Raw genomic sequence first — 25143 nt, forward strand, 5'->3', positions numbered from 1 at the left:
TTCAGAGGGAATGCAGAAATCGGATAGCAATTGCAGCGAGTGGTGTACAGCACCATACAACACACCGGGAACAAAACGAGACCCACTAATTTATTGTCAAAAAAACCTCAAACTTTACTTGCATTTCTCTCAATAAATAATTTACAGTATATACACGTGGTGACACTCCCGTGGGTCTGAACGCAGGGAGGAGGTGGGGGACATTCTCATAATGTCCCCCCTTTACCTAGGTATTTCTTTTGTTTCCAAGTATCGGGTCTTTCTTGGCCACACTTCACCTTTAACCAGAACTGGGTCAAACACAACCAAAATAAAGTGCTTCACTGTTTGCTTCTAAAATAGGGATACCCCAACCACCCTACGACAGCTGACCACCACTGGAGCGCTCACCTGGACAGTGGGACTGAGCCATGTGGTAATCAAATATAATTTCCTTGGCTTTAAATTACCCCCGAGCCACAGCAAATGTGTAAGAGGGTGATTGCTTTATAGGAAAGGGAGGTTTTATGGGAAGGATGGCCTTATTGGCATGCTGTGGCTTGGCCAGCTTAGATGCTGTTTGCGAAGCAGCATGTCTTCAGAGGGGATGCTTTGCACAGTAGCTGTTATCTATGGGGTAATATGGCAAGAAACAAGTGTTTCCCCATAGCCAGTGAGAAATTTAGGCTTTCAAAACTTGGGTTTTGAATTTCAAGAGACAAATATTTGGATTTTTCTTTAATATGGGAAACAAAAAGTCCAAATCAGCCTGGCTGAGCAATTAGTGCTTCGGGAAGCTGAACTGTCCCATGCCGTGGGGTCCAGTGGTTGGTCTCCTCAGTGCTGCCAAACTGTGATATCCTTATTTTAAAATCTGCCTAAACAGAATACCTGGGGCACCAGCAAACAAAGCAAGGAGCAAAGTAGTAAACACATCTTTTTTTTTTTTTTGTTTTTGTTTTGTTTGTATGTTTGTTTCTTTTCTTTCCTTAAACACTTAAAAACCAATTACATCTCTTCATCTGTACAGTCACACGAGATCAATGCCAGGGCTCTATATATTAAAGAGACAATATAAATTACATCCATTGACACAATTTTGCATTTCTCTGCTGCTTTACAAATGGAGCTCTAGAGCTGTTAGGACACAATGAATAGTCACATTGAGTATTTACACCAGGCTGCCTCTTGGCACCAGTTCAGACTGCCAAATGTAGCCTATTCCCACCTCTTTTGGTGCTAGCTTGTCTCGTCATGCCCAGAGACCTCCCTTGAGCAGGAGGTTCCCCCAAGGGTGACACATTTTGGGGTTGAGTTCTGGGAAATTCCCCCTGAGGAAAGGAGGGGAAATTCATAAAGAGGTCTCCAAGATGCAGACCAAAGGTGGTCTCGCTGTTTGTTCAGTGAGCAATGAGGTGAACCACAGAGGAACATGAAGAGGAAGAGGTTGGGCAGCACAACGTGGTGGGGAAGGGAGATTATCAACGATTTTGAGGCAGGGAACAGATATTTGGGGGTTGTTGGGGTGGGGGGTCCTCTGCTGCATCCTGTCTCCTGGCTGGATTTCTAACATTGCCCCATTCCAGAGTCAAGCCCAGAAGGGCTTAAGGTGCAACGGGTCTGCAATGGGGTTGTGAGTCACGGCCCCAGGACGAGGAGCAGAGCAGAGACCTAGCAGCAAACAAACAAGAGAGGGACGTTCCTGCTCCACGACCTGGCTGATCCGCGGGCAGGCAAGGGGTTGTGGGGCTTGAGGGGGCATGGAGGGGGTCTCCCACTGAGCAGCCTCCCCACTGCCAGTTTTAGGGGAGTAAATGGCGCAAGGAGCTCATCCGTCGCCAGGCAGAAGTTAAAGAAATCACTTGAATACTGGCCAGGTTTCTCCTGTCGCAATCAAGAGTCCTCAGTGGGTCTGGGCAGAGACAAGGGAGCCAGAAATAGAACTATGGAGTGAATCAGCTGAAAGAAGTGGCTAAAATTGGAGATGCCCTTTGAACCACAGAGAACACAAGCCAAAGCTTGAGGAACATGTCCTCCTTCTACCCAGAAGGTGCCTTGTTCTTCTCTGTGGCTAGCCCCACCGTTTCAGCCCCTACCTGCTGCTTTTGCATCGCCTCCTGCAGCGATGGGGCTGTGTGAATGTGCACAGCCCAAAAAAACGGAGCCCAGCCCCGTCATGCTCACGGCTCCCTAACACAAAGCCACGTTCACACATTCCAACATCACAGTCACCACGAGCATTCTCGGGACCATAGGGGTGCCGTGCAAGGAGGTGGGGTTCCCCAGCACCCTCACTACAGGGAGGAGGAGGATGAGGATGATGGGAGGTGAGGAAGGACTACTCGAGGTGCAGTCCAGCAAAATCTCCCGACTGGTCCCGGAAGCATCACGTTCCTCCTGCACAAGAACTGGGGAGGACCAGGTGCTGGAGAGAGGGGCTGAGATCTGAGGACGATCCTTTTGCTCCTCACCGGATCCCCTATCCAAACTCTCCTCGTCCAGCGCTGCTGTCTTGTCCCTCATCCCCTCCTGCTCCCCTTTCCCCACAGTGCGAGGGAGCAAACCTCTATAACAAACCCAGCCAACACTGACTCAAACACAGCAGTGCAACCCAGAGGGCAGGAGGGGCCCGGGGGAGCCCCGAGGGAGCCGCGTTGCCCGGAGCTAGGTCCCGTGTCCTTTCATAGAGGTGCAATTTGTCTTTGTTGGAGTGAAGCATCTTCACGTCCTCAAAGGCGTAATAAGCAGCCAGCATGAAGTTGACATCCCCCGTGGTCAGGAGGTCGAAGACGCAGGACTGGAAGTAGAGGTCCTCGACGGGCAGCTTTTCCCTGCACTTGGCCGTGGCCGATTCGTACGTGAAAGCCTCGGGGGGAGCCTGCAGGCTGGGCCCCTTCCTGCGAGTGCGACCCTCAGCTGCCTGAGCCGAGCGGAAGGTCTGGAAGTCAATCTGTTGGTTGAGTGGACAACCGCGGAGGCACAGGTAGAGGCCCTGACTGTCCCGGTCCTCCACGGCGTTGACCACCTCCTCCGGCATGCGGACGGCGAAGGTGAGGTAGCGGCCCACCTGCCTCACCACGATGGTGGTGCCGATGTACTTTGCCTGGATCTCGATGTGCTGCCCCGACACCTTCTCGGTGATCTTCAGGCTGTTGGCTCCGTGCTTGTCCCCACCGTTCTTGGAGCCGTCAGCAAAGGCAGCGGGGAGCTCGTCCATCTCCGCCTGGTACACTTTCTGGTCCACGCACTCCTGGAAGCTCTTGAAAATGATGGTGAGCTGGCAGGGGGAGGAAAGGAGGAAAAAAAAGGCAGAGGGTTACAACCAGTGCTGACCACCCAAGAGCACACAGCCACCCCCAGGATCAGTGTGGGAGGTGGAGGAGCTGTCTGCTCAACCCAGCCAGGAGCACAGCCTAGCTCATGGGTAAACACTTCCTCTTAAGAAGCTGCCCCAAATTTTATACACCCATAGGTGGCTGCCCCGAGCTTTTAGGCACTCAGACACAGTCTTCCCGCTTCAGAGCTGAGGACACCATGTGTGGAGGCAAGCCCCAGAGGCTGGATGTGATGTCCCCCCTGGATCCGTGCTGTTATCAGCAGGCCCAACACGGCGGCTCCCATGCAGCTGGGGCTGGTTGGAGTATCGCTAGTCGCAGGCTTGTGGTGGCATGCCGGAGCACGCAGCGCCGTCTTGCCTCCAGGGCCTGGCAGCCAGCAGAGGGGGACGAGCCCTGACTCCTGTAGGTGGTGGAGCTTCTCTGGCTCCCATGGTATTTACATCCCACAGGCCCAGCCTCCTCCCCTCCCTGGCTGTTTGTGAACCAACAGGGTCTTCTCCTCTGCCCCCCGGGGCCATGTTGTGCTCCATCACAACCACGCAGACCCACGTGCATTCAGGGTGTTGAAGTGGGCAGGCTCTCCTGGAAGGGCTGCAGGTGCAGACTGAGCCCAACATCCTCCCCACCATCAACCAGTTCAAGCCTGGGTCCCTTGGTGAATAACTCACCTCACAGCCCTTCCTCCTCCCTTGCCAACCTGGCTTTGCGGGGAAGGCCTGACAAGGAGGAGGAAAATGGGAGTTGGCTCCTCTTTCCCTGAGGGAGGAATGGGAAGGGGGACACCCCCCATGAAGGAGCAGACTGAGACCCAGCTGCTGTGTGGGGAGCGGGGCAGGGCTGGAGAGGCAGCTCCCGCAGCCACATGGCAGATAGGCCGAGGACAGGGTACAAAGGGGAAAATGGAGGCACCCCAAGGCCCGGGCTGAGCACGGTGGTGGCTCCAGAATTTGTGATCCCAGCAGGAACAGAGCTCTGGCAACGTCCCTCTCTCCCAGCACTCCTCCCCTCAGCACACAGACACTCCCAGCCCCACGGCAGCCTTGCTGTCCCCTCCTCAGCCATGTCCTGAGGCACCACTTTGCCCTGGCCTTTGGGCTGCACTACTCCTCCCAGAGTCCTTCTCCAGGTCCAGCCCTGTCTCTGCCTGAAGGAGTAAGGATAAGGTCAGAGACTCTCGAGCAGAAACACAAAGAGCCCCTTGGACCAAGAGGCTCCCGTCCTTTCCAGCAGCACATGGTCCTCTAGCAGTGACCCAGTAACGCTTCCCATAGCTCGTGCTGCAGATCTCATGACTAATTTCTCCTCACCACAAGCCCGTGAGGCAGAAAAAGGGCTCAATTAAAGTGGTGATCTTGAGTTCCTGCCTAGAAATCGTAGGTCCCCTTGTCCTTAAGGGACCACCTCCCTCAAGCCAGACTTATTTGCAAGGCATCAGCAGGTTTTGAATGCACTTGGGTAGGTAAGGAGTTGAGAGCATCAGTCATCTCTAAAGAAGTTTATTAGGGACATGTCAAGACCAAAATGCCAGCTCCAGCTCAGGCTGAAATGGTCATGGGCAGAGCTGAGAAGCGGTGGCTCTGGGAACTGCACTGCTCATGCTACTCAGCTCTCCCCTCGCTCAGGGCCCAGCAGGTCTCCCACGCACTGTGGGACAGGACACCTTCCAGGAGCAAGACGCCTCCTCCTGAGCCTCCCATATCTTGGCACAAGTGGTTTCAGCTTTAGAGCACACACACCACAGGGCAACGTGACAGCATGTCAGCTGCTGGTCTCTCCTGAACCTGAGGCTGTCACACAAGGCCTGCTGTGTCACAACTGCGTGTTTGCCCTTGGGTTTTCTCAGTGCTCACTCTGTTCCTCTGCGATGTTTACTCAGGCTGTCACAGCACTGCCAGAGCAGACTGTACCCCGCAAAATGCCACAATCTGGCTGAAAACCAGAGAGACAATTACAAGCCTGGGCAGCAGGAAGGCAGCTGGAGGAGCCTAGCTCCCTACTTGGATCTCAGGTGTCCTCCGTAAGTGCTGCCATCATTCCTGGTCTGTCTGTGCACCTGGAGTCTCTCAGGTGGGAGCCCTCTTAATTTGCCATCTCCCTCTTTTGGCCATGATTGCCTTCTGAACTGCAGCACCTGAACCTGATAACCATGATGGGGCTGGGCACGCCCAGGAAGAAACCTTGGGCATATAAATACAAGTGGGGACAGAAGAAGAAAGTCTGGATGGGCATCTGGCATTTATGGTCATGTGCTCATGTTTATGAGGTGCTCCTATCCACTCTCATACTTCCCTAGAGAGATGTGCAGATGGTGGAAGAGAATGATGGTGGAAAGAAAGGGTGTGCAAGAGTACCTCCACCCCTGCTCACAAGGCTGTGCCCGAGGCTCACCTTGCTGGTGGCGGTGGCCGAGGAGCCAGGCAGCACTGGCGTGTTGGTGACCTGGACGTTCAGGTAGTTATTGTCTATGAGCGGCCAGGCCCCTTGCACCTTGCAGGTCTGGAAGGTGTCCGTGAAAGTCCTGAGGTGAGGGTCCCCGAAGAGCCCGCAGTGAGTATAGTTGGGGGTGGCCGAGTGTTTGTGAAAGCTCTTCTCGTAGTGGCAGATTTCGGGGCTGTCGGAGCGCTCCTGGCTGTCCCCGGGGGGCAATGTCCGGAGGCGGGGTTGGGATGTGGGGCCATCCTTGGAGCAGTTGTGCTGCACCATGAGATCGTCTATGCCATGCACGGCCGAGTGGTAGGCCAGGTCGCCCCTGCAGGTGCGGGCGGTGCGGCGGGTGCAGTGCGCGTAGGCGCGCAGGGCTGTGCAGAACTCGGGGGCCTCCTCCGCGCCCAGGTGGTGGGTGCCTGATGTGGCCGCCCAGAACTCAGAGTTGCACTTGAGGATCTTGCATGGAGACGTCACTGCGTGGAGGGTGGGAGGAAAACATGAAACGGTCAACGTTTGAGTTACCAATTCCATCCCTGGCAAAAAAAAACGGTGCTCCCCTCCCACAGCCCGACCTCCTGATGTTGGCCGCAGCGCGTGATGCGACCTCGCTCACCAGATGTGATCCTCTCACATGACCCAGCTCTTACGGGAGGCTCCTCAAAGCCAAGGAAACCAACAGGATCTGCCCCAATTGAAGGCAAGAAGGGAAAGAGCAACCAGCCTTTAGATGAACGCTCCTTGGGGGGAAAACCAGGGTGGGGAACAATGGGATGTATTCATTAACAAGATAAGGCCGGGGCATTAATGTGGTAGGATATAGAATGGGGTTATTAATGTGGTGAGAGATGCAGTGGCATTTTTTAATGCTTTTTTAGGGCTTGACATTGAAAACTCTGTGAATTACTGCGTGTTTAGTTTTATTTCCACCACAGCAAAAATCTGCAGGCCTTCCTACTCCTCCTCTTTGGCCTGGGAAGACCCCTGGGAGCCCCTCTCCTGGAGCATCCCCCATGACACTGCACGCTGCACCCCACGGGTGCTGGGGGAGCCCAGGGACGAGGCGGGAGGCCCGTTCCCTGCCACGGCCCATGGGGAGAGAACAAGAGGCTGACGCAGAGGAGAAAAACCGGCATGGCAGGGTGCAGGGTGCCAGCCGCCCCGCTCGCCCGCCCGCCTTTCTCCAGATGGAGAAGCCGAAGGCAGCAGAGCTCTGCTGGGCTCAGTACTTGCTGGCAAGCCGGAGGAAAGCAAAGGAAATTTGGATCCTGAATTTTTATTTTTTTGCTTTTTTTTCCCTCCCCAGTGCCTATTCCCCAGGGCTGTGTGGCTTCCCTGGAGCAGAGTTGAAAGCAGCTGTGCAGAAGCACATGGCCTCCATTGAACGTCGCACAGACACTGCTCTCTGCCTGTGCCAATTTGGAGCCCTGCTGGGTGAACCCGGGCTCACACCACTTAAAATTCATGGTGTTTTCCTTCCTCTCCTCTTAATCAACCCCTTCAGAAGGCTTGCAGACTGGATGGGATCAGGCACAAAAGGCAGCGGAGCAACAAGAGAAAAAGCCCCACCATTTCCAGATGCTTTTGCGGTGCCTCGCGCAGGCATACACGTATATTCCTGTCTCGGCATTTGTTTAGAAGGAGGCTGGCAACGTATCTGTGCCAAAATAATTTCAGATTTGTTTAAAGAGAAAGTTACAAAACCCGGCATTGTTGCAGGGAAAACAGTATGTTTTAGTTTCAAACACTGCAGTGCTGGAAACCTAAACATAGTTGGTGCTGGAAAATCAGGAGGGCACACCAAGGCTATAAAGTACTCAGCAGTCCAGCTTTAAGGAAGCCTGTCTGCTCTCTACTTCCAAGAAGAGTGAAGTGCAAATAGGAAACGGTGACAGGTTCCTCGCAGTTTCAAAATACATGTTTAATAAATTCAGATGCTAGCAACAGCTCTGAGAACCCAGGAGCTGTTTCATCTTGGCAGTATCCAATTAAAACCTGTGAGAATGGAGACCTTTGTGTCCTGCTTTCACTTGCCATCAGCCGGAGGTGACCTGATAACAAGCCTGGGACAGGGCTTGGCATTTCTGCTAAGCCTTCTGCATTTATGGGACAGATCTAGAAGAATTCATAAATTCACATTCCCTCCCTTCTCAGCCCTGAGCGTTTGGATTTCCACCAAGGACACTTTGCTTATCAGTGGGCCATCACTGCCAGCTGACTTGCAGTGCAGTGCCTCGCTCAGTGTTTTTCCTGGATGAGAGATGGCTGGGAACGGCTTGTTACCCACAGACACAAAAGCCTGGATCCCCGATGCAGAGCATCTTGGCTCTGGAGGATATACATCTGCATATGGCTGCTACAGCATGCTATAGCTAACACAGTGCCTGAACACAGAGGGAAAAGGAAAAGAGGGTATTCGAGGTGGCTGCTCTGAGGAACAGCGGCGTTAACACAGGCGACCGTTTTTTAACATGCCGCAGTTTTGGTGAAACCATCAGAATGATGGGAACAAGTCAGTTTGCTGGCACGGGGAGTGCAAGCAGGATGGATGTTGGTTTACTGAGGTGTGAAATAAGGAAATCACATCTCTGCTGAGAGACTTGCAGCGTGACTTTGCAAATCCTCCAGGTGGAACGTACAAGCTAAAGAAACATGGAGAAGCGCAACCATGCCACTGCCGGCTACTCCATCTAGCTGTGGCCCCAGGAGCCTTGCTCTCCCAGCAGTTATACCTAATGCAGTGCTTGGGGGTGCCCTGAGGCTGCACAAAACCCAATGCACCACCCCTGCAGACAGACATGGCAGCAGCAGGGCCCCAGGAGAAGCAGGAGGACATATCCCTGGATGGGCAGGGCCACCAGTCCCTACTCCTTGCAAGGCCCTGGGATGTGCTGTGCTGGGCAGCCCAGAGCCAGTCCAGCCTGTGGGCTGCTCCAGCCCTTCTGATGGGATTTGTAGCAGGAATAAAGCCACAGCCTGTTGCTCTTTAAGGGCACGCTTCATTTACTTGGATCTGGAGATGCAGCCGTGACCTGCGGCAGCCTACACACAGAGCAGGCTGGCTGAGCTGCAGGGGAGGGAGGCTTTCCTCCTGTCTCCGAGGGATGACGACCTTCCTGGTGGGACATCAAGCAACGTGTCTCTGCAAAACCACCAGAGGAAGCTGGGGCCATGGCACTGTAGCAGGCAGTGACCCCTTGGGCAGCCCCTGCTGCAAAACTGCCCCCGATACCCAGCGCCAAACACGTCCCTGCGCCAAGCATCCCCACGCTGCCGCACCACCAAGGGTCACTCCTGACTTTATAAGGTGCCGATTTAAAAGAAACAAAACTAACAGGATGACAAGGAAGCCTCTCTCTTTCCTCCCTGGGCCTGAAGGGGGAGCGTTCTTCTTTAAGATGTTATCGCTAGGGTTTTGGCACCGGTCCCCTTTTTGCTGTTTCGCTCATGGCCCCATATAAGGCCAGATTTCCAAGCCAGGTGCCTTGGCGGCGGCGCGCAGGGGCGGTGTGCGAGCGGGGCCGTGCACGCCTGTGCTTTCCCATGGACGCTTCTCCCATCGCCCCGGTGGTTTGGCAAAGCCTTGGGGGGCTGCACGAGGGGCATCGCTTCCTCATCTCCCCGTGGCGGGGTGGGAATGGGGACTGGGGATCGGATGGCTGGGGGTTTGCAGGCAGGGCTCGGTGTGGCTTTGCTCCCAGTCACCGGCTGGCACAGCCTCGGTCTTCCTGTGCCCGCCTGCTCAATGTGGCGATTGTGCGGCACCTCGGGCTTGCAGGCACCTGCGTGACTCAGCCTCGGGTTGAGCCACGTGGCTGCCACCACTGCCACCATGCTGGGGACGCAGCAAAAAGCCACCTCAGAGGAAAGGAAACGTGCCCTGCTCCCTGCTGTGCCTTGTCCCCTGGCAGCAGCTTTGGCACGGCCGCGCAGGCTCATTTGTACCCTGGCCAAGGAGCGATGTTTATTCAATTTCACGTAATCTATTTTCCATCTACTCACAACGGATCTGTTTTTCAACCACAGATGACTTAGCACGGAAACGAACCCCTCTCAACCAGGAACCCAGTGAGGCTCTGCAGGACCTGCGTGACGCTCTCGTGGCTGGGTGACACTGCCACCCCAGTCTGCCGCAGAGGGACCTTTGTCCCAGGGACCAAACGGTGCCTCCGACGTGTGGCTTCAACCCCTGGTAGCCCAGCCACCTCCCCAGCCTCAGCGCTTCTCCTTTTGGGGACTCGGTGCCACTTAAACAAGGCATGACATTTCCTTCAGTACCTGGAGACTGGCAGTTGAGAAAGGTTTAAAGTCAGGAAAAAAAAACATTAAATCACCCAGCCCACGACAGTCGGCCTGCACGTAGCCTGGTGCCTGTGTTTGTTCAAGTGCACCTCCCCGAGGACTTCCGCAGCCCGAGGTGGCTGCGGGCTGAAAAGCTGCCCCTGTTTCAGGAGTTTATCACCTCTACAAAACGTAGGTCTTGGTCCTAAGTGGATTTTATCTGACTTCATTGTAAGGACATAAAAAGAACCAGCAATTTTCTCCAAAGCAGTAAAAAGTCCGTTAGTACCCAGCGTGTTTCCCCCGCAAAGATATTTACACACTGCAATCAAGTCACTTGTCAATCCTCCAGATAAGCTAAACGGTTTGCACTTTTAAGTTCCCACTGGAAGGTGTTTGCCCAGCCCTACAATCAGCCTGCTGCCTCCCTTCCCCACGGCAGGAGGTTTCTCTGCAAAATTCACTGCCCCAACGGGTGCTGCGGACGTGGGCCGTGCGCTTGCCCCTGCCTGTGCACACAAAAATCGCCGTTTTCTCTCTCTGCATTACATAAAGCTCTCTCCCCTGCTCCAAAAAATCAGCCTTCAGGCAGCACCAGCACGTGGCCACGTCTGGAGGTGCCGGCCAGAGCCACGCTGTGCTCCCCTACAGCACATCTCCGCTAGACTGCACGCTATTAAATTAAGCGTTCAAACCGACTGCACGCACGCATCCAACTTTAACAGCCAAACTTTAACAGCCTTCTAATTATCAGTGCCCCCTATTTTCCCTTCGGCTGGTGTCAGGTTACCGGGATTTCATTTACCCAAATCATGCTCGTTCAGAAAACCAGCACAAAACCAACAATTCGTCTCTTCCCCTGTAATTTCTCTAGCAATGAGAATTACTGGAAATTAGTTTCAGTAAGCAAAAGCCAATCCTTTTAAGACTCTTGGGTGCATGTTAACCAGACCTGTTAATTTTAAAGCGTTCACTGCTAAGAGATGTTGTTTAATATCCTCCTGGTTACTAACGGGCTGGAAAGTATTTCATCACCCACATGTGATGCAAATACATCATCCTGCGTTTTTCCAAATCCATGGATTGAGGTGTAGATGTGTAAGCCTCACACATGCAGTAAAAGGGTTTTTTTTCGGAGAACACAGTAAAACGTAATTACCTTTGGCCTCACATCTGAGCACGTAGACTTAGGCTCCTAAACACATATTTATTTAAGTAATCTAAATAAACATATTTATGCTGACACCTCAATAGGAAAGGCACGATTCTCGGAGGTGCTAAATACCAGCGACTTCTACCAGCTCCAGCTCCTGGCTGGCCACCGCTCGCAAAAGAATGATGGGGAAAGAGAGTTTTTTAAAAAAATAAATCCAGATTGCTCCTCAAAACACTGCTGAGGGGACCTCTTCCTTCAAGATTTTGGGATCCTGAGGTAAGACCCAAGGGGACGAGTGCTTCACCCTTGCATCCAGCCCCACGACCCGTCCCCGGCCTTGCTGGCCATGCCGGGCTCTTCCAGCGACCTCCTTTGAACTGCTAATCAGACCCAATCTTGCCGAATAATAGCCTGGTTATTATTGCCTCGTTTGCATAACAAAGAGGCCCAATAAAACTGATTTGACTGTGCTCAGAGGGGGTGTGAAAGATCAGCCCTGAGAAAAGAGCTGCAGGAATGCAGCAAACTGCTCCAAAGCCTCAACCCAGGAAGAAAGACAATGCAATTTGCCATCAAGAAAAGCCCAATAGACCAATAAATTACCCATGTGCAAAGGGATCAGCTCAGGTTTCAGCTGCACTGGAGCGGGGGGAGGAGGACCAGGAGGACAGAGCTGCAGGAGAAAAATAAACCTGCTTCTCTCCAAGGGCTGGAGCTGCCATTTGGCAGGGCGTTGGGCATGGGGAGGTTGGCTCGGTGCGGGCACCTTCCATGCCAGGGCCTGGGCTCTGTGCGCCCGCTGGCAAAGGCTGAGGATGTGCTAAAGGCAGGTGAAGGGTGTGCTCGGAGCTGGGTGAATCTGCAGCGTCTCTCTTTTAGCCCAGGCCTCATCTTGCTCAAGAGGATGCTGTGGAAAGGCCTCACCAGGTTGTCAAAAAGGAGGACGCAGAAGGAGTTTTCTGGTCTCTGTCACTGCAGCACCTCCCTCGTGTCCTCGGTGCTGACTTCGTGGTCCCCCACCTCCCCTCTCCCGGCATCGCAGCAACACGGGGCAAGCACGTGCAGGAAAACAGCAGAGTCAGTCAGTGCCTTCACCGGGCACGGCACAAAGCAATGGATGCTGTCAAAGAAGCCCGTGACACTCCTGTCACTTACTCAGCTCTTTTGGCTCCTGGAATCCTCTTACTGCAGACACGGCGTGCTTAGGAGCAAGTGCATGTCCCCCAGGCCTGCTGGGCACGCTAGGGATGCCCGGCCAGCATCGCTCCTCCAGGTCCACCCCAGCATCCCCCCGCAGGGAGATGGGATCGCTGGCACCACTGGAGGGGGCAGCAACCACAGCCTTGGAGCTCACAGCTGGGGCTGTGGCAAGCTGAAGACGCTGCCCTGAAGTATCAGCAAATCTTCATGAGTTCGGGAGGCACAATGGACTAGAAGGAAGGACAAGCATTTACAGCAACAGAGTTATAGGTTGGCTCGTTTTGCTCTTCAGCTTCATGGTGGGATTCAGGCTTCAGCAGTGCCCTTGCCACAGCTGTTGAAGAAGCAGCCTGGGGTCACGGTGGCGGGTTGGGAGGTTGTGCTCCACGGATGCAGACTGAGAGCTGGTGGATGGAGGAAGAGGAGGGAGAGAAGCGAACTTCTTCGAGTCTTCGTCTGCAGAAGGATGCCAACAAACACCACGGCTCATGACAGGATGGGAAGCGGGGCTCCGTTGTGCCAGGACTGCCCACCTGGGCCTTCCCTGAGAGGACCCAGCTGCTCTCCCAACACCAACCATTCCTGGGAGTGTATAAACCTCCTCGGGAGCACTCCATTTTACAGGTGAGGAGGCTGAGGCCATGCAGGGATTCACTCAAGACGAGCCCAGTGGGGAGCAAGGTATTTTTCTCATCCTCTTCACAAAGCATCACCCTTAGCCCCCTCCACCACCACCACCTGTCCCCAGCCCTCCAGAAAAAGGACATCGGTACCCAGACGCTGCACGAGGAGCCTGTGGCCACCTCCACCGACCACCAGCCCCGCGGTGGGGCAGCCCTCCAGCACGGCTCCCACGGGGCTGGTTTGGGTTTCCAGCACCTTGCGCCGAAGCCGTTTTCCCAGGGTGCCTTTGAGAAGCGTTTGAAGGCACAGCTGCCACCCACCAGCGCCCGCGGGCCCCCCAGGTGTGGCAGCGGGTCCCTCGCCCTCCTCCTCCTCGCCTGGGCCGCGGCAGGGCTGGCAGGGAAGCGCTTGATGCTTACAGGTGTGGATTCCCTCTAGGAATAATCATCCCCGCCGTGCTCTTGTGAAATTTCAACCCTTCAAACGCAGAGGTAAATGAGACACAAAATGAGGAGATGGAGAAAAGCCCGGAGCACATAAATCTGGATGAGGCAAATTTATACAATTAAACGCCTGCCAAAAAAATTGCGGCATCTCCGTCGGAGGCGTTGATTTGCGCGCGGGGCGTGGGGTGGCACGGCAGCTGTGACGGCCCCACAAGTCTACCCAAAACCGAGGTGGGCACCCAAACAAATGCTGGGGCTACGCTTGGGATGCACAGGGACCGAGCTGCCTGCGTGGATCTTTTATGAGAAAAAGCAACTTAGAGTAACTTTTGGCCTAATCCCTTCCTGTTCTGCAGCTCCCCACTGCCCAGCCTCATTTTCCCATCCCTGGGAGGCCGGAGATGTGCTCTCGCCTCCTGTGGGCTGCAAAGCCCAGCGCCAGGATCTGTCCCTGCCACACGTCCTCGTCACCTCAGAAGCATCACACAGCAAGAAAAAAGGTAACTGGTCAGCAAACCAAACTGCCACAGGTTGCTGTTAGAGCTTTGGGGACCGAAATCAACAGCTGTCCGGGATGGAGAGAAAACCCAGGGAGCAGAAAATACTTTGGGCTCACGCGAAGCTGACCCACAAACCCCTCCTTATACTCAGGGCTAGCTCTGCTTGCTGGGAACTCAACAGCCAAGCTCTCCTCGATGCTCAAGAAGTGGAAAGGAGACCTCAACACCCTGCTGGCAATGCACCCCGAAGGCCTTGCTGTCCTTGTATCTCCAGGGCCTCTGGGCCCCATGCACCACGGCCAGGACATTGCACAGAGCTGCTCAGTCTGTGCCTGAGAGGGTGCGTGTGTGTAGGAGCCAGCTTGTTCTCTGCAGCGAGAGCCCTATGACTTCATCAAGGGGATGGCATCTGGTTTTGCAGTTGGACATAATTCAATTCTCCCCCTTGCTGCAGGAATTTCAGCTGGTGAAGCAGTGATTTACTCAGCCCGGCTGCACTTGAGTGCAAAGCAATCTCCAGGCTGCAATCGAACGCCCTGTTATTTTGAGAGCTCACGGACAAGGGAATAAATGTCTTGGTGGTGATGGGAGCTCTTTTAATCCGAGCAGTTGCCAAGTGCAGGTTGCAGAGCTTTTTAAAGGCTCTTCTTTTGGAAGCGTGCTCCTGGTGCCACGCAGGGCTGTGCCCCCAACAGCTCCCTCCTGACATGCAGCATGGGGACAGGATCTGCCAGGACAGCCAGGAAAAGGATGGGGTCTCCTCACCTGCCCCATCACAGCTGCATCTCCAAGCATCCTCCATCCGTCCCCACGTTCCTCTGGGTTTGTATCCACCCTGAGGCCACCAAGCCCCCTTCAAACTACCCGGAACCCCAATTTTAATTTGGGTCCTGGGTTCTCACACTCCCTATTGCTGCCCCTCATTCCATGTTTGGCATGTTTGTTGCGACAGGCAAAGCAAACCAAACCCAGCAGCACCCCAGGACACCCATCCAACCGGGCCAAACACCCTCATTTTCAATTTCCTTATTTTTTGCTCACCCCCAGGGAGCTGGGGGGGGACACGCAGCCCTGCCAGAGCCATGGGTGGTTCATGGGCTGAGCCTGAGGGGAGCCCACAGAGCTCGTTGTCACTGTGGCCCAGCTCTCTGGGGACAGCAGGTTGGTGCAGAGCCCCAGCGAAGCCCGGGGTCAGGAAGTTTTTAGGGCTACACAGCTCTGTGAGCACTTTCACGCACACACCCGTCTCGGTGCAGCTGCTTAGGCCGCACAGGAGGAGAAACCTTGGCTGCTGCCATTGTAAACCTGAAGTCATGCATGATACCACCCCGGTCCCAGCAAGCAAGGGCCTGGGATCTCAGGAAAGCGACTTCTGGGGACAAAAAGCAAGGCGTCCACCCCATCTGCGTTAAAAGCCCGGCGCCTCCGCTCAGCCTCACACCGAGCCTGGCTGGCAGTCACAGAGGACTCCCCGTTCCAAGTACGAGAGCAGCAAGCAGCAAAACAGGGAAGCCAAAATATTTCCAGGTTTACGTTTGAATCACTCCCTCCTTTCCCTGCCCTGACAATGTCCCGCACAGGCGCCATCCTCCTGGCCCTGCTGGAGGGGAGCTGCTTTCAGCCTCCTCCGAGCCCCCCTCCTCGATTTTGGCTTAACGCTGCGATCCCATCCCTCCCTGCCGCCGAGACAAAAGGCGTTTATAACCGATCTGCACACCTCCAGTAGGGCCGGGTCCTTACTGGGAATCAGCCACCTTGCCTGCAAGGACCAAGGGCAGAAAATCCCATTTTGTTTTTTGGAGGCAGCGGCGCGTTGCAGGCAAATCAGCCGAGGAGAGCCACAGCCCGGGAAAGCTGAAGCGAGCCAGAGGATGAGGGGAGAGCAAAGCCTGAAGCCTGGTTTTCAGAAGGGTTTTGCTGGCTGGGTACAAAATGATTTGCAAGAAAACTCGGTGCAGCCCCAGCTGGGAGGCACTGGTAGGGGACAGCTGACCACTGTGGGACACCCCCAGGTGCCCACCGCTCACCCTGACCCCAGGGGGGCAGCACCCAAGGGTGCTCGGCGCTGAGACCGGGGTGAAGCTGTTGGTGTGAAAGCAGCACAAGCGGGAATCCAACCCAGGCTGTGCGCGTAGGGGGGGGTTAAGCAAATAAATAAATAGGGCAGGACTCGGCCAGGCACTGATCCGACACGCTGGGCCCCGCGTGGGCTGCCTCGAGCAGCCCCTGTCAGCTTGGGTTTGGGGGGCCACGAAGCTTCACTGGGGTCACACTGCCTCTTTGGGGTGCTGCTGAAACCCCGCAAACTCCCCCATTGGGGCAAAAAAAGCAAAAAGGGTGAAGGAAGCTTCAGGGAAGCATCCCCCTTTCCCTATCTTCCCAGCCCCCAAACTGGCAGCGAGCCCCCCAGCAGCGCACACGGGCAGCCCCGGCTCCGTCTGCGCCCCGCTCCCGCCGGCTCCGGATCGCCCCGTTTTGCCAGTTCTTTGCACCTTATTTGACTGCTGAAGGGAGAATCAAACAAAGCAGGCAGCCAGATCGCCTATCAAGTTCTTTCTTGCACCGTAAATCTCCCAGCCCCAACCGCTCGGGAAAGGGCATTATGGGTGCACCAAGAGGGTTTTTTCCCCCAAAAAAATTGGGGTTTCAGCAGGGTCGGGGCTGGGGGCAGCCCTGTGCTAAGCGCAGCACGGGCCGGGTTTGCTTTCCTGCATCTGGGCTAGGAGGGAGAAGGGGGAGGAAGGGCGTAGAGCAGCTCTTTATTTATTTGCTGCATGTGTGTGCAAGACTGCTGCACCTACGGTTATGCAAAAGAAAGGCAGGGGCGAGTTAAAAATGTAAAAAGGGAAAGTTTGGCTAAAACGAGAAGATAAACAAACCGGGAGGGTGAAGCGCCAGGGTTTTTCTTTCTCCCTCCTGCTTTCGCTCGGGTCTTTTTTTCCCCCCTTCTTTGCAAATGTTAAAAAAAAAAAAAAAAAAAAAAAAGGAAAAAAAAAAAAAAAAGGAGGTAAAGAAACTGGAGAGTTTGGGAAGGAACAAATCCGCCTCTGTGGACTCGGCTTCCCCTCCCCCAACAAAAACAAGCACTCAGGGCTTGAAGGAATTTGCAGGCAGAGATCTGCCAAAAACATTGTGAAAAACTATGGGGGATTCATTGGAAACAGATGGCGTTTTCAGCTGTAATTCTGAAATTCTCTCCTTTTCTGACACAATGCAAACAACCGGGGGATGCGGGCCGGGGGCCGAGCGAGAGGCGCAAGGCGCGGGCGGGGGGGGGGCCCTTGGGTGCCCCCCAGCCATTTGCTTGCACCCCCCTCGGCCAGGGCAAGGGAAGGGGGATTTTTAATTTTATTTTTTTTTCCCAGCCAAAACACGGTGCGAAGCCTGCACAACCCGAGAGAGGCCGGGGAAGGAGCCGGGGGGGGACACACCGCGCTCCGCGCCCCCCGCGCATCCTTCGCCGCCCGGCCCCAGGTGCGCAGCGCGGCCCCATGGGGGGGGGTCTCAGGGCTGTGCCCCCCCCCCCTCCGGGCCCGATCCTGCCCCAAACCCCCAAAGCAGCGCCCCCCTTTTCCTCCCCGAGCCCTTTCTGCTTTGCCCCTTTCGGAGCGCAAAGCGGGGGGGTTCCGCTCCGAGCCCCCGGCGGGGCGCGCACGGGCACGGATCTGGCACCGGGGGCGTTCATCTGCCCCCCCCCCAACCCCCAAATTTCATCGCACCCCCGGGATGGGCACAGCGGAACCTGCTTGGCCCCTGTCACCTCTAGCCCCTTGGCTGGGGCTTTTTTTTTTCCTTTTTCCTCTCCCCCCTCTTTTTTTTTCCCTCCTTTTTCTTTTTTTCCTTTTTCTTTCTGATTTTTTTTTTTTTCCCTTTCCTTTTATTTTTATTTTTTTTTTCTTTTTCCGACCGTCTCCTTTCCCGGGAGGAGGCAGCGGGGAGACAAAGAAGGTGAGGGCAGGGAGCAGCAGCCTCCGCCAAGGCTTGGGGAGGAGGCAGGGGGAGCACCAAAATCCGAGCCCCCCCCCCCCTCCCCTTCTCTCCCGGCTTATTTTCAACATGTGGCAAACTGCTGCAAAGAGAGGGAGGGAGAAAAGAGGCCCACGGGCAGGGGAACTGAGCCGGAGGTCTGCGAGAAACACGGGGAAATAATCTTGAAAACGAGGCCGTTCCTTACCTGAAGGGAAGATGCAGAGAAAGACAGGGAGGATTTGGAAAAGTCCCAGGGCTGTGGATCCTGCCCCTCTCCCCATACCCATCCATCCAGCTCGAGCTTTAACCACTATCCTCTCCCTGGAAGAAGAGTTTAAAAAAAAAAAAAAAAAGAAGAAAAAAAAAAAAAAAAGAAGGGAAGAGAGGAAAAAAAAAGGGGGAGGGGAATAAATCAATCGAAAGAAGGAACGGGGAAGAAAAAACAAAAATCAAAAGCCCCACATGGCTCCGCGGAGCGATGCAGGGACGGGTGGCCCCAGCTCCGGTGGCCTCTGCACTGCGAGATTACCCAGCCTGTTCCTCCTCCTCCTCCTCCTTTTTTCCTCCTCCTCCTCCTCTCCTCCCCTCCCCTCCTGCAGCCGCCGTCCCCTCCCCTCCCCTCCATCACCCCGCCGCCTGCCAATGCGCGCCGCCGGCCGCGGGGAAGGGGCGGGCACCGCAGCGCGGCCATGGGAGGGAGGCAGGGGGGGCACGGAGAGACCCCCCCGGGTACAGGCATTTTGGGGAGAGCCTCCACTATGGGAGGATGTGTATTTTTTTTTCCAGCCCCTCTACAATGAGACTTGGGGGTGCGGCGTGGGGCAGGCTGGGCTGGGGAAGGTGAGGCCGTGCCCTCGCCCCTGGCACACGCAGCTGCTCCGTGCCACCCTGCGGGGTGGGTGCAAGCTTTTTGCCACCCTTCCAGGTGTTTTAAAACCCCAAATGGGTCGGAAACGGCAAATTTAGGAGCTCTGGGAGCGGACAGCTGGTGGGACCCCCCCGTCCAGCCACCAGCCGGCCGCTGGCTGATGCAAAAGGTCATGCAGAGCTGTGCCCTGGGTGTGCAGCCCGTCCTTTTGCTTCTGGGGGGACAAATCCCACCGGCTGCACCCATATGGTGGTCCCGGGGGTCTCATTGTGGCAGCAGGGGGCAGGTGGCAGTGCCGGGATCCCCCTCCCTGCTCCCCAGCCACAGGGATGGAGCAGCAGCAGGGAGCACACGGGTGTTTGCCTCCTGGGCTCCAAAATCCTGCCCTTTTCCTCCCCCTGCGATGCCACAGCAGGACGAGGCGAGCAGGTCGGACCTGCAGCCGTCCCCGGGCTCTGCTCCACCCAGCAAAAGGCGAAGCCAGGAGGGAAGCACCCCCCGAGCAGCCCACTTGGGTCTGCTTAAAATTCCCCTCGAAGGATGCTTTAGCCACAGCGAGCTAAGACAAACTCCAGTGCTGAATGAGAGTGCCCACGGGTGTAATACGCTTTAATTAATGCGCTTTAACTTCCTTGTTTTAGATCATTAGCCCTCCTTTGATGGAGTGCCCCCTCGCCGTCTTAATGTTTTATCTCCTTTCTCTCGGGGGTGTTATACAAAGGAGGAAGGGATGCCGGCTGCTCTCCGCCACCCCTCTGACAAGGGGCCTTCCTCCCGTGGGTGTCAGGGGCCAGGGGTGCTCCTTGACTCGCTTCCAGCTGTCCTTGGAAATCCCCTTCTCTGCCTCAAAGACGCTTCGTGGCGTGACAGCAGCTTCACAGCTCCAAGAGGAGTTTGTTCTTTCCTCCCCGTGATTCAGCCACAAGAGGTATCCCTGCAGAGGGAGCTGAGGAAGAGGAGACGGAGGTCTGGCCCCGGTGCTGCAGCTGAAGGAGGTGCTTCGCTGGGGCCTTGTCCGGAATTAAAACTGCTGAAGCTTTTCCATCTGGGACCCAGATGGGATCCAAAACTCCTGGGGCCTTGCCTGCCTGACGGGAGATCCGTCTCGGTCCTGATCCTCCTACAGCTGCGCTCAAGTGATGTCCACCGGAGTCGGGGGGAGCTGCGTGTGCGGGACCGCTGCCAGAGCCGGGCAGGAGATGAAAGCTGGCAGGCCGCATCCAGACCTGTAGCAGAGGCAGTGTGGGAGGAACGCCTACCCCAAGCACCTCTTTGTGGGGGATGTCAAACAGGGGCAAATATGTCCAAGCCCTGCCAGCTGCTGCTACCACCCAAGAAGAAATGCCTGCCGAGGGGATGTGTGGGCAGCTGGAGCTGGAGGGGGCCCGCGAGGAAGCCAGGGGAAGGGGCTGTAGGCCCCAAATGCCTTCCCTTTGCTCTCACCCTGCCCTCCTGCAATGCAAGCCTTGATTTTGGTTCGATCTGTGAAAATATCCTTCCTGCTCTTCCCCAGGCCGGTGACATACAGTGTGATCTATTTGTTTTTAAGGCGCAAACGGGCTGCATGGCCAACTTTTCAAATCCAGCTGCTAAATAGCACTTCCAGCTGGATTTGACCTCCAGCCCCCCTTTGGTATTGCTGTCTTGTGGCAAGCTGAGGCATTCAAATGATGAGCTGGGACCCAGTCTGAGGCGTTATTTTTAAAATCAGATCCTTGTTGGAGCTTCTGCCTTTGGCTTCTAGAGAAGCGCGCTGCTGCACAGCCGTGCGCCGGTGCCCCTGGCTCCAGTTCGTAAAGCAATTGCTCCTTGATTTTGTTCAGTTGCATCACGCATTGCAAATGGGATTGCTGGTTTTGGCACTGATCAAAGCAGCGGATTTCGCTGGAGAAAACAACAGATGTGTTCAAGCCGTAGCTGCAGAGCAGGAAAAGGCCCCAAATAAGGTGCGCTTCTGCAGCTCCCGCTCCCCGTTCCACGTTTTTTAATCAACCTTCACCTTTCTGATAGCTGGATCAAAGACCTGGGCTGAAAATCACCCACTGAAATGCAGGCTGGGCGAAATTTGGATCTCTGCCTTGCCTGATGGGGCTGTCTCAGCTTGGAATTGGAGAACTGGGGAGCGCTGATCCCGTTTTCCCCTACTTCTTTCCTTCATGGAGCCTGGACTCGGAGCTCCTTGCACACAGCGTGTGGGCAACCACCCGCCGCTGAACTGCAAACACCTCTGAGGCTCTGCTCGGGGGCAAAGGCACATCCGTGGGCATCCACACCTCGGTTCCCACATTTAACCTTGTTACAGAGGGGTGCGAGCTTCTGAGCATCCAGGTGCCACGTGCGGAAGAATCATGGCCAGTGTGAGCCCATAGCATCCTGCTGGCTATTTGCAGGGAGATCACAACTCCCAAGGGATCCTCAGCCCACACCGCTGGTCTGAACTTGGCTTTTCTGACCCTTTCCCAGGGCGCTCTGCCCCGTGCCACACCGTGCATGTCTGTGGGCTTCAGCGGGGCTGGAGGAATGTGCCTAATTTGAACCCTAAGGTTTATAGGCGATGCCTCCCCTTGCTGCCTTCCTAATGGAATTATTCAACACCTGTAATTATATGGCTAAAATAGTAAATATGGGTATTTCTGAGGAGTGTAACTAGTAGTTAGAGGACTCCTGGTCTGCTCCTGACTCTCCCGTGAACTTCCCTTCATGCAATGAACCCCACAGAGCTGCAGCATGTGTGCCTTTGACTTCTCTGCCTCGGGACAAGGTGTCCAGCGGGTGCTGTTCATGTCCTGGCTGGGGTAAGCTGTGATCAGCAGGGCAGGAAGCTAATCCTGAGGCGTTCGGTGTTGATACGTGCTTGGGTTAAGCAGCAAAAAGCTAATCACTCCCTAAAGGAGGAAGGGAAGTTTGTAGTGGAAACCCCCAAATGATTATCTGGGGAGGTTTGGGAACCGATTCCAAAATGCTCGTGGAATTAAAAGCAAACACCTGTGCTCTGAAAGATTCCCTTATTAGAGCAAAAAACCTCAGAACAAGAATAATGAAAAACCCACCCTTCATCTTTCCACGTCTTTTGTGTTTGTGATGCTGGCCAACACTGCAGCTCATTTCAAAGACCTCCCCTTTACTAATTTTTCCAATTTCTTTTATTATTTTATAGTTTTCCTGGCTGACAGAAAGAATGGAAGCTCTCCCTGAGCTGGGCACCTCGAAGCTGCCAACCAAGTGTCTAAACCCAGTGCCCTCCTGACCTGCCCCTGCTCTGGGACACCTGCAGCAGCAGCCAGGAGCCCGGCGTCCCCCCGAGGTGTCACCAAATCCATGCCCCAGCACCCAGGGACCTCGTGGGGCAGGCGAAGGAGGTGGCATGGGCTGGGCTTTGCAGGTTGGCCAGCTCCTGCGTGGCAAAGTGCAGAAAAGAGTTGCCCGGCTGAGATAATCCACCGGCCCGCAGCTGCCTCTGTGAACATTAGACTCGCCGATCTGCCTATGCAAAGAGAGGCCGGCGGGTCGAAGGTGGAATTAAATATGGCTTTGTAGCACCAATAAATAAAGGAGAAACAGCGCGCTGTTGACTTGCAACTTCGCATCTGCTGAGAGTGACTAATTAACAGCGGCCCTAATTGAAGTCGCCGGGGCTTATCCTGCTTCGGGTTTGCTCCGCCAAGTGCCACAAAGTCACCTCGAAGTCACCAGGCTGCGCAAGGCGAGGGGAAGATGGGCTGGAGGAAAGCTTCTTGTGTCACCATGACAGAAAGCGGAACACAGAGGGATATTTTCAGTGTGATCGAGGTCATCACGTCCATTTGTTTTTGGCTGGTGGCGTTCCTTTGCTTCTTCCCACTGCAAAAGCCTGGTGGGGTCGGACTCCTCCGTGGGGCAGCCCTCCTGTGTTCAGTGGTGTTTGGGGCACTGCCTGGCCTTCACCTCCCGTGGATTTAGTTCTCTTGCTGGCCTGGCCTCCACTTTGGGGTAAATATATCCAGTACTGTCTCTCTAGTGTATCTCCAGCACGTCTAGGCTCTTCTCTAACAAAAAAGAAGGGCTGGGAGGTGCCCAAGAGCAAGTTGAAATGGCCACATGTCAGCTCAGCAGGAAAGGTTGGCGAACCTCAGGCGCCCCAAAATAAACAGCAGGGAAGGATTCACACCCAGACCTGGGTGTTCATCAGTGGAGACAGAAACAGGCCGTGGAACAGGACAGCGAGGCAGCCTTGTCTTTCTCTGCTGCTGTTAACAGCTACTGGAGTCTTGCAAAAGCGCAAACACAGCTCCCTAATTCCGCCCCTCTACCTGACAGGTCAGCCAAGGACACCTCCTGGGGCTCCCTGTTAAAGGTGGGGCACGGCATCGAGCATCTGCAAATCTGCACCTTCAGCCTGCTGAGAAAGGGGAGCTCGAAGGGTCCCAGGTGAAACCCAAGCACCTTGCCCAGGTCCCCCTCTGCTGATTCCTGGCCAGCAATCCGGCCCCCCGTGGGATGCCTCTCGGTTATGAGATGATAAATGACAGTGGCACCGCCTGATTTTTAATATTTTCCTGAATATCTGGGAAAGACATGCTCCTTATGGGGAAAAAGAAAAAAAAAAAAATGAATCCAGCCCTTCTGTAGGTATTGGAAGAAATGAAGCTGGGCCGGGCAGCAGCTTTTGTGGCGGGGGAGCAGCTGGGGGCGGCCGGGGCTGGGGCCCCACTGGGTGGTGCTGTTAGCCCTGCGCCGCCTGCAAAAGTATCCAGTTTATAAAATAAATGCAACCCAACGCCGCCTTAAACCACATGACATAACAGCAGCTCGCGAGCTCCCATTAAAATCTCAATTTGGGGAAATTGATTCTACCTCTGAGCAATTGCGATGCAATTACTCCAACAGGCAGCAATCAAGGATCACATCAAAACAACACCAAACTTTCATCTCCTGCCTCCCAACCACCACCACAACAAAAAGCACCTGTCTTGCAAAAGCAGCCCGCTCGCCCGAAACGTACATAATGGTTAGGAAGAGCAGCGTGCAGGTCCCGGGCTGGAAGCAAGCCTCGACAGGGGCCGCTCGGGCTGGTGCCTCCGGAGTGTCCTGCCTCGGGGCTACATCCTGCAGCTTTACGCCGCTCCCAGCTGGGGTTTGGGGCTTTTTACGGGGCTGGTTCAGCAGGAGTAAGGCCAGCCGGGCTCCAGCTGCCCCTGCAAAGGGATGTGGCCACATCTGGGCAGCTGTCACCCCTCTCCAACCCACGCCCTGAAGCTTTGAGACCCCAGGGCTTCGGGGAGAGCTCCGCAAATGAAGCGCTCCCGTCCTGCTGCCGGCCACCGGCCACCGTTATAACGGGAAGGGGAAAATATTTGGGGAGGGTTGGCGGGGAGGGGAAATATTTCCAATTAGCAAGGGGTTATTCGCCGGGCTGAGCCCAGGAGGGAGCAGTTTGGGTGGCAACCACCAGTGGGGAATAAATGCCGGGCTCGGAGCAAGAGGGAGAAGAGCCGGGTTTGGGGATAAAAGCGGAGGCAGCAGGAGGAGGCAGCCGGAGGACGGCGGCCTCGCCGGGTCCCACAGCAGGAGCCAGGGCCATGCAGGGAGCTGGGGGCAGCATGCGGCCATGGGGGGCCCCGCACAGCCCCCCCAAAATCCCCTCCCCTTACCTTAGCGGCCGCATCAGCCTCTCCAGCCCGCCGCGGGGTTGGCGCAGGGAGCGGTGGCTTGTTCTTATTATGAATTCTTATTATTAGTTAGTATTTCTCCAGGAAGACGGGGGAGGGAATGAAATAAAAATAAATAATTAAAATTTAAAAAAAAAAAAAAAAGCCCAAAGAGCTGAAGTGGCAGGGGAAGGGGAAGGGAGGGGGGGGTGGCCCCCCCTGCCCTGGGCAGCGCAGCCCCGGTGGGGTGCAGCGGGGCCTCGCTCAGCGGGACGCAGGGAGCCGCATCGCCTTCCCGGAGCATGTGAGAGGCAGCGGAGGAGATAGAGCCAGATAGGGAGGTCTCCTCCCTCCCTCCTTCTTTCCCTCCCTCCCTCCTTCCCTCCTCCCTCCTTCCCTCTGCACTAGGAGCAGCATCTCGGCTGCAGGCGGCTGGGGAGGGAGGGCAGGAGCTGCCCCCCCCCCCCCTCCCCAGGGTGGAGATGGGGGGGTCCCCGCTGAATCCCCCCCCCTCTGGCACCTCCTGGGCAGGCAGAGGGGCTGGGGGAGGAACAGGGGGGCTTGTATGGTTCCCCCAGCCTCGGAGCTTTGGGGATGCTCCACCTGCAGCGGGGGGTGTGGAGGGGAAAGGGGATTGGGGGGGACATGGGGGGATACCCCTTGATGGTGACTGAGAGCATCTTTCTGTTAATGGGGGGTTGAGGGGAGGGCTGGGGTCTGGGCAGGGAGGG

At 55.5% G+C, this 25143-nt stretch overlaps 1 protein-coding gene across 1 annotated transcript; it reads right to left on the reverse strand.

The window, feature by feature from the left end:
• Nucleotides 1-86: 86 nt before the first annotated feature.
• On the reverse strand, nucleotides 87-24545 carry RGMA (repulsive guidance molecule BMP co-receptor a). Its single transcript, XM_082768775.1, has 4 exons — nucleotides 24416-24545; nucleotides 18123-18238; nucleotides 5706-6217; nucleotides 87-3256 (listed from the first exon to the last, which is right to left on the reverse strand). The coding sequence occupies exons 1-4, from the start codon at nucleotides 24427-24429 to the stop codon at nucleotides 2546-2548; spliced, it is 1353 nt and encodes a 450-aa protein (XP_082624901.1). The 5' UTR covers nucleotides 24430-24545; the 3' UTR covers nucleotides 87-2545.
• Between the last annotated feature and the right edge of the window lie 598 nt (nucleotides 24546-25143).

This window comes from Aythya marila (assembly GCF_965140915.1).
Source record: "Aythya marila genome assembly, chromosome: 11".
Lineage (NCBI taxonomy): Eukaryota > Metazoa > Chordata > Aves > Anseriformes > Anatidae > Aythya > Aythya marila.